Source organism: Lytechinus pictus, chromosome 2, assembly GCF_037042905.1.
Source record: "Lytechinus pictus isolate F3 Inbred chromosome 2, Lp3.0, whole genome shotgun sequence".
In the NCBI taxonomy this organism is placed as follows: Eukaryota; Metazoa; Echinodermata; class Echinoidea; order Temnopleuroida; family Toxopneustidae; genus Lytechinus; species Lytechinus pictus.
The window spans coordinates 52,083,355-52,091,789 of NC_087246.1; the positions used below are offsets into that span (position 1 = coordinate 52,083,355).

Here is an 8,435-nt window from a genome sequence, read left to right on the forward strand (position 1 = left end):
GTGATTCCTTGCATTTGTATTACATTTATAAAATTAACAAAAAATTATTGACAATAAATTATAATTAATAAATGCACTGCAGAGCAGCATGCTTTCAGTGAGTATAAAATTTAAATAAATGTTAAATACAGTCTACAAATTCAAATGATGAAGCATTGAGCTGCGCGGGCTGTTTTACCACAGTACTTTTTAGCAGTGTCACAAGCAAGAAGATATAAACTCATCTAAGTTGTTGGAATACTTTTGAAAATACCATCAAGTATGGCAAATTCGTACAATGGTTGTCTCTTGTCTTTCTTAAGATACATATCGAATTAAAGAAAACGAGTGAGTATACATTACGTTCATTGATTGAATTTAGAAGAAAACCGAATTTAGATTAGAGTGATATTGTTTTGGAGTATGTGCATAATACTAACGAATCCGTGAAAATTTTCGATGTATAGTTATGTTTTCATCCTAATTCTTTTTTTTTACTCCGAAATCACTCTTAAAAGATTGAAATTTTCAATTATTTTGGGAGGTTATGATTCTTCTCCAATAATTTGAATAAAACGATATGAAGTAAAATTGGAAAAGAAAATGAAAATAGTTCTGGGCGCATGGTGGTGACTTGAAAAATTTTCTATCTACATTTTGTGTTCTTAGTAAATATATAGAAGTGAAATATTTAACCGACTTTTCCTTCGAGTGAGTGATAAACCTATATAAAATCATGAAATTGAACATGAATGCAGTTGCAAGATGTTGTTGCTCGCTCTAATGCATATCACTCTCTTTGTCCATGCAATGGAAGATACGACCTTTAAACCCGGTCTCTTGTATTTTTCGCTTCCCTTTTTTCTTCTTTCCTTTCTCTCTTTCTTCTTCTTCTTTCTCTTCTTCTCCTTCTTCTTCTTTCTCCTATTCAACTTCTTCTTCTTCTTTCTCTTCTTCTTCTTCTTCTTCTTTTCTCCTTCTTCTTCTTTCTCCTATATTAAACTTCTTCTTCTTCTCCTTATTCTTCTTTCTCCTCTTCTTCTTCTTCTTCTTTCTCTTCTTCTTCTTCTTCTAATGCTCTGAATCTCCTTTTCCAAGTCAACATCACTATCATCATCATCATCATCTCCATCACCACCACCATGCAGCACCACCACACCAAAACAATCAGCATAAATATAGAGCATCTCCGTCATCATTATCAACATCCTATCAAGCATCGGATTTCTGTTAGCTCCATCATTCCTCCCCTTAATAATCTCTTTTCTTTTGTTGTCATTTTGTAATTACCATCTTTATAATCATATTTTCCCTCTAATTTCATCTTCTAACTCAGACATTTGCAATCAAATTCGTTCAAGGTACACTTGAAAAAAGTTTATGCTATAAGATAAGAATTCCTTTTCAAAAAAAGGCAACATAGTGCGTCGGTTTTACGCCTTTATCCATTCAAGATGAATTTTCCCAACAACCTTTCCAAAATATTTATGCTTTCGTTTGCTCTAATTGTTTTCACATTCATTCTACCGACCATTTAAGAATATAAATTTCATTTTTCCTGACAAACTTTTTGAGAAAACAGACTTGATAAGTTCGATAAAGAATACATCGAATTTTCTTATTGTGATGGATCGATAAATAGAATTGGGCTATAATAATTATTATCTACCGTATAAAACACGATTATCATCAGTAGAAAACAAAATCTCAATCTACGAATGCACCATCGATGTCGATAACGATGACCGTCGTCATACGGTGGTTTCGTACTGCAGTCGACATCGCCGTGCTGGGCGATCCGTTTCGTCCTGACCGGAGTGGTTATAGGTACCGGAAGGCCAGCCTTTGACACAGGAAGGTCCCAGCGAGGTGGAGAGGGTCATACTGATTGGGATGTGATCGGTCAAGGTGGCCAGCTGGGTCACAAAGGCATAGTCCTCATATTCCTGATAAACGTAAAAAAAAGGATGGATCGGTAAAGAGGAGGGGAAAAGAAAAAAAGGAGACGGCAAAAAGTGTTGAAATTTCTCATTACTTTAGAAATGGAAGCGGAACGCTATTAGACAAGCTCAATCGAACCGTCGGAAAGACGGGGAAGTGGGGGAGGGGCTATGATACAAATTCAATTTAACTGGGACGTATAACCTTCCTCACCAAAGAGAGAACTAGGTATCTCACCCATTCACCGAATCAGTATATCCGTCCTTTGATGCTTCTTTTTTATGTGGGTTTTTTTTTTCTTTCTTTCTTTTTATGTAAAAATGTTTACAAACCTGCATCATGTGAGTGTTGTAGTTACTGCATAGGACATAATCAACCCTCCTCTTTCCGTTGCCTTGGTAATTCCTTAAATCGAAGGTGCTCCAAGGAAGCTGTCCTTCCGTTCCTTCCCATACCTTCACGTCCTCTACGTATGTACTCCGTTTCTGACTATTCTCCAGAACCCTGTTCCATCGGAAAAGAAACGTAAGGAAAACTTAAATTCAAAATATTGATATGGCATTATTTCAATCGGGAATGCAGGATGGAAAGAAATTTCTACATTCAAGTAAATTATTTCCAAGTCGAAAACAGAATTTATTCATCCTCATATCTCGAGCTGCATTAAACACATTTGAATCATGATTATAATGCCATTATTACAAAATCTGATGTGACTGACAAGAAATTCGTAAAATTCCTAAAAGCGTGTGAATATATTAAATTTGGTTAATCCTCTGTGTTTAGTCTTGAAATAAATGTCAAAAAGGTCGACATTAATGGGTACTTAATGGCTGTACCCCCAAATCATTGGTAAATTAACATTTTTTTTTACTACTGTCTTAATGGAGTAACGTAAAATTGGTAACCAGCTATTTTAATTTGAGCACTGACACAATACTATCAAATTCACAAGACTTAAAACGAAAGCAGAGTTGGATATACTGAATAAAACGGTTGAATGGAAATGAAAACTCCCTTCTCCACGTTAGAAAGGATAGAGACCGTTAAATTATTTCGATAGATGAAATAACTGGGCGGGGTGGTCATTAGTGCACTTTCTTTTCTTAAATCGATAAGTTTCTGTAATACCAGACTGGCAGATAGAAATGCTATCTCAGACGTTAAGTCTGAGAGCCAAAAGTCTGAAGGAGATTGATTGCAAGAAGTCCGCATCCCACTGAACAAATTTACTTTGTATGAAATCAAGCTACTATGGAACCAAAGGATATCGAGTTACCTTGTTTTGAAAAAAAAAGTATGCCTGAGCTTTGTTAGGGTTAGGGTTAGGGTTAGGGTTATTTTAAAGATTCCAGAGCGGTTTCTTGCATTCTGCAAATAGCATTTCGAGCGTTAGAAGAACAAATATTAAGACCTAACCCCCACAAGAGTTGCCTCTACAATCGACAAAAATAGAAATTAAGTTAACTTTATAAAATATCTTCTCCCCATTTGAAATGGATATTAGGAAAATACATTTTTTTCAGGAGAAATATGAAAATCATTAAAAATCAAAGAAATCTCTGTCAATCACCCCGGGCACATCATTAACTTGATTATTTCGATCGCATATTTATTTTTTGTTTAACTTTGTAAAACACGCGCGGCTCTATAAATGCCTGAACATGAAAAAAGTACAGTAACAGCATTATAGCTCCGTAAAGGCCATAGGTCTAATTGGACCCATTGATGACTCATGAGTGAGCCGCTCCAGGCAAAATCACTCTCCAAAATGATAAATCTATATGTTTGTTTTTTCAGACAATTGGTTCATAATCAGACATTGCCAATCGTGCTCGCAGACAGCTCTATATAAGCGTGTCTAAACAGGGAGATGTAATGAGACTGTCAGTCAAACGAGACAACCCCTATCTCTTAATTTGCATAATAAAGAACACCTGAGAGGTGATTCAAATATAAGTATTGTTTTTATTTCTGCCTTTTAAAATGGCTACGCTCTCACTCCATGACACAATATTGACTCTTTATTTCCCACGGGGTACTTTCGAAACAGATGCGTACACCTTCGGTTTACGCCTTATAATGCCACCGCACACCTTAAGAATGGTCTGCAACCCAATTTGGAATAAAGCGTAGTAGAATTTGATGCTTATATTAAGACATGGAATATCTTAATGTGTAATGTTCTAAATCATTATACGAATACCTATGTTCAAATATATGACTATGCTATCTTCCTTAGTAGAATCAATCAAAGCGAATTTAATATTTAGTCGTAATGATGTCATATCAATCGTAAGATTGGCTACGATTTGAAACTAATGTGTCTTTTACTAAAAAATAAAGGCATTAAATCATCAAAATTTGTTATATTAGTATTCTTAAAGGCCACCAAACACCTTACGACTGCATTGTCCACAATCCGAATTTGGAACAAATCGCATTTTGCTCACTTTCTGAGAATGTGAAAGAAAAGTATCTTTTTATTTGAGGTTCAAATCAACTGGAAGAATACTGATATAACAAATTTTGATCATTGCAAACCTTTATTTTTTGAGTAAAGGACAAATAAGTTTCCAATCGTAGCTAATCGTACGATTGCTATGACGTCATTACGATTAGATATTAAGTCCGCTTTTATTCTAAGGATGATGGCATGGTCACAGATTTGAACATAGGTTTTCGTACGATGATTTAAAACATTACACAGTAAGAAACGCATGTCTCATATGTCTCAATATTAGCATCAAATTCTACTACTTTTTTTTCCAAAATCGGGTCGCAGACCAATCGTAAGTCGTGTCAGAACTATACGGTAGAATAAAGCTACTACGCTAATGGTTTTTTTTTGTGGTACATTTCTATATGGCAGCTTAAAAGTGCCACCCAGATGTTCATATAATCATCTCGTCATGTCTACATCTCTGAAGGGGGCTTTCACAATTGTTCGTGCGATCGTTTTTGCAATCATTTGGTCACAATACATGTTGCACAGAATCGCAACGGTTGTAAGCAGTCGCACCAAAAATTGTGAAAGGGGCTTAAGGGAAAGGGATGAGATGACGAGATCCAAACGAGATCTTGGATCTCGTCATGTCTACATCTTATAGAAGAGATGATCAGATGACAGGATCTTTGATCTCGTCATGTCTACATCTTACAGAAGAGAATTGATGATGACGAGATCCAAGATCTTGTCATCTCATCATGTCTCCCACAGGATGTAGACATGACGAGATCCGAGATCTTGTCATCTGATCATCTCTCCCACCGGGGATATAGACATGACGAGATCTAAGATCTTGACATCTGAACATCTCTCACACGGAATGTAGACATGACGAGATCCAAGATCTTGTCCTCTCATCATGTCTCCCACAGGATGTAGACATGACGAGATCTAAGATCTTGTCATCTCATCATCTCTCCCACAGGATGTAGACACGATGAGATCCGAGATCTCGTCATCTCATCCTTTTCCCTTAGAGATGTATATAGACATGACGAGATGATGAACATCTGGGTGGCACTTTTAAGCTTCCATACATTTCAGATATGATCGCATGTACATACTTCTGAAGATTTTCTGGAGTAGCCACTTCTTGATCGTGTAGCCGTTGAGAGCGCATGAGTGTCCCTACTGTCCAGTGTTTATCAAGACCAGGCTTCAGTCGACATGGGTCGTGGTAGATGAGAAATAATGGATGACTCCAGTCTGTCATATCACCTGCAAGGGTATACCAGAGAATATTAGGTTTGGTGATGGAAAGTGGTTATAATACAGATAAATAGCAAGATACACATGAATGTTCATATCTCAACAGAAAGAATGGTGTGAATAATTGACTTTCATACTTATGACGTAGTATTAATATTATTATTACTATAGTAGTAGTAGTAGTAGTAGTAGTAGTAGTAGTAGTAGTAGTAGCAGCAGCAACAGCAGCAGTAGTAGTAGTAGAAGTAGTAGTAGTAGTAGTAGTAGTAGTAGTAGAAGTAGAAGTAGTAGTAGTAGTTGTAGTAGTAGAAGGAGTAGTAGTAGTAGTAGTAGTAGTAGTATAGTAGTAGTAGTAGTAGTAGTAGTAGTAGTAGTAGTAGTAGTAGTATAGTAGTAGTAGTAGTAGTAGTAGTAGTAGTAGTAGTAGTAGCAGCAGCAGCAGCAGCAGCAGTAGTAGTAGTAGTAGAAGTAGTAGTAGTAGTAGTAGTAGTAGTAGTAGTAGTAGTAGTAGTAGTAGTATAGTAGTAGTAGTAGCGGTAGTAGCAGCAGCAGCAGCAGTAGTAGTAGTAGTAGTAGTAGTAGTAGTAGTAGTAGTAGTAGTAGTAGTAGTAGTAGTAGTAGTATTAGTAGTAGTAATAGTAGTAGTAGTAGTAGTAATACTAGAAAGAAGAAGAAGAAGAAAGAGTTGTAGCAGTTGTAGAGACTAAGGCCCGTATTCTGAAGTCAGGTTTATTTAGACCACGGTCTAACTCTGTACCAAAATTATGGGAAGCCAAGGAATCAAAAATTAAGTTTATACTTTATATTTCTTATGTGTAGTATTTTGTTTCCTTTTGCTTTCATAATGAAGAAAATACTTCAGTTATCATTCAAAAACAATTATGAACAATTTGGGTGTGATATGAGTTAATAAACTGAATGTTTACCGTTAGGAATTTATGCTCCAGTTGGCTTTCCATACTTAAACCACAACTTTAAACCAGGGTTTAATTTAAACCCGACTTCAGAATACGGGCCTAAGAGTGGTCGGAGGTAGAAAGAGTGAGAGGATGAATGAGGAGAGAGGGACGGGAAAGAGGGAGAGAGAATGAATGAGATAGAAAGGGAAAGGATAGAAAAATTAGGAATGTATATAACCAGGAAACAGAGACTGGATGCCACGTTTCGCAAAATAGTGGGTAGTCATTGAAAGCCTACATGGGACAGTGTAGACTTCAAAATAAACATAAAGTGCGTTACAACCGAAGACTTATATTTTTTTTCATAAAAATATGACCAGGAAGCGATCGATTGTACTCGTGAATTATGGGCGCAAAATAACATTATTCTAGAACCACCGTCTAAAATTGGCATCACATACCATTGGCTTATCTAAATACAACATGTCTGGGGCTATTTCTTTAAGCAAATTTGATCAATATTTTCAAGCAGCGTTTCCCCCTAACAAAATTGTTCGGGTTCCGTCAAGAACCGCTCGGATATATACACAGGAACATGATATCGGAATGCAATTCAAAATGAGCGAATAAAACTTGATTAAATCTATATGATGTAAAAGAGAGACGGTATGGTAATTCTTTAAGTATAATTGCAATCAGTATTTGTTATCGTTGTTCTAGTGTTGTTGTCATCATCATTGTACAGTATTGTAAAGTTTTGTAAATTTTTCTGGTTCCGTTGATAGTCATCAATATCCAGCTATGAACTAATTTAAGACCCACTGGCTGAACTAATAAAATATATTATGTATTTTCCTTGTATCTCTTTTATAGATAATACTGCGTTGGTTTTGAAATTATCTTTCCTCGCTCACCCCCTCTCTCTCTCTCTTATTTTTATCATTTCTCCACTTTCCCTCTCATTCTTTACCCCGTGATTTCTTTACGCTTATCTTTGGCTCTTCCAATGTGTATCTCCATGATTGCCAATTTCATAATCATTTTAAAGGAACCTGTAGACTTCAGAAGCTCTGCTTTTTCAGCAGGTTTCATCACACATGTATTTCACTTTCATTTATTGCCATTGTCATAATATGTTGTATTCTGTATTACAATCAAATGCACTTCTCATATTGTGTTGATATTTGGTTATATTTTGAGAAGTATGAGAATAAATTTAAAATCAAACCAAATATTTGTGTATATGCTGCCATACTGTCCTCGTCAATGATAAGTAAAAACATATAAACAGAACTGGCGAGTGGGGTACTTATATTTCAAGCCTAAACTACAACAAAAACAAACAGAACATTTTCATGAATAAACCGGGCTTCGGGACGAGGCGTACGGCAGGACAAACATACTTTCAATTATTCTTTGCATTCGGCATGACAGCAATAACAGAGTGTCGTGACTCGCCTCGAGTAAAGTAGTACCGGCCTCTCTGACCGTAGAGACGCCTCGAAGAAACACGAGCAGGGATGAACCTTGTCATCCTATTCCCACTCCTGGAATCAATTGGCCTAGCTTTTCATTCTAAAAAAAACTTTAAAGCCTTCCACTAGCAAGCAGAAGAGTATTCCCTCTCTTGAATTCTTGCTAGTTTTTGGGGTTTGTTCGTTTGTGCCTTTGCTCAATGGTCAGTGCTTGTTTAGGCCTACATCAACTTCCATCCTGAACTTTCCAATGTGACGTAATAATCCTGGCTTAATTCTTTTTAAATAGGGCTTGATTAACCAATCACCGCTCTTGCCTCTGTCATGTGACATGTTAATACATTTTGTTCTTATTTCCAGATCACAGATTATGTGAAATGTACTTTCACTGATATACTTGGCACACATTTCAACGGTGAAGAG

At 36.3% G+C, this 8,435-nt stretch overlaps 1 protein-coding gene across 2 annotated transcripts; it reads right to left on the reverse strand.

Annotated features, from left to right (window-relative positions):
- Positions 1–518: 518 nt before the first annotated feature.
- On the reverse strand, positions 519–5,648 carry LOC129270789 (sphingomyelin phosphodiesterase 3-like). 2 transcript variants are annotated; one of them, XR_010292771.1, is made up of 4 exons: positions 5,494–5,648; positions 2,253–2,424; positions 1,088–1,925; positions 885–1,026 (listed from the first exon to the last, which is right to left on the reverse strand). XR_010292771.1 is itself a non-coding variant. In XM_054908121.2 (3 exons), the coding sequence occupies exons 1-3, from the start codon at positions 5,640–5,642 to the stop codon at positions 1,731–1,733; spliced, it is 516 nt and encodes a 171-aa protein (XP_054764096.2). In that variant the 5' UTR covers positions 5,643–5,648; the 3' UTR covers positions 519–1,730. The 2 variants fall into 2 exon arrangements, 1 of the variants encoding a protein (XP_054764096.2); XM_054908121.2 differs by having other exon boundaries at positions 519–1,925.
- Between the last annotated feature and the right edge of the window lie 2,787 nt (positions 5,649–8,435).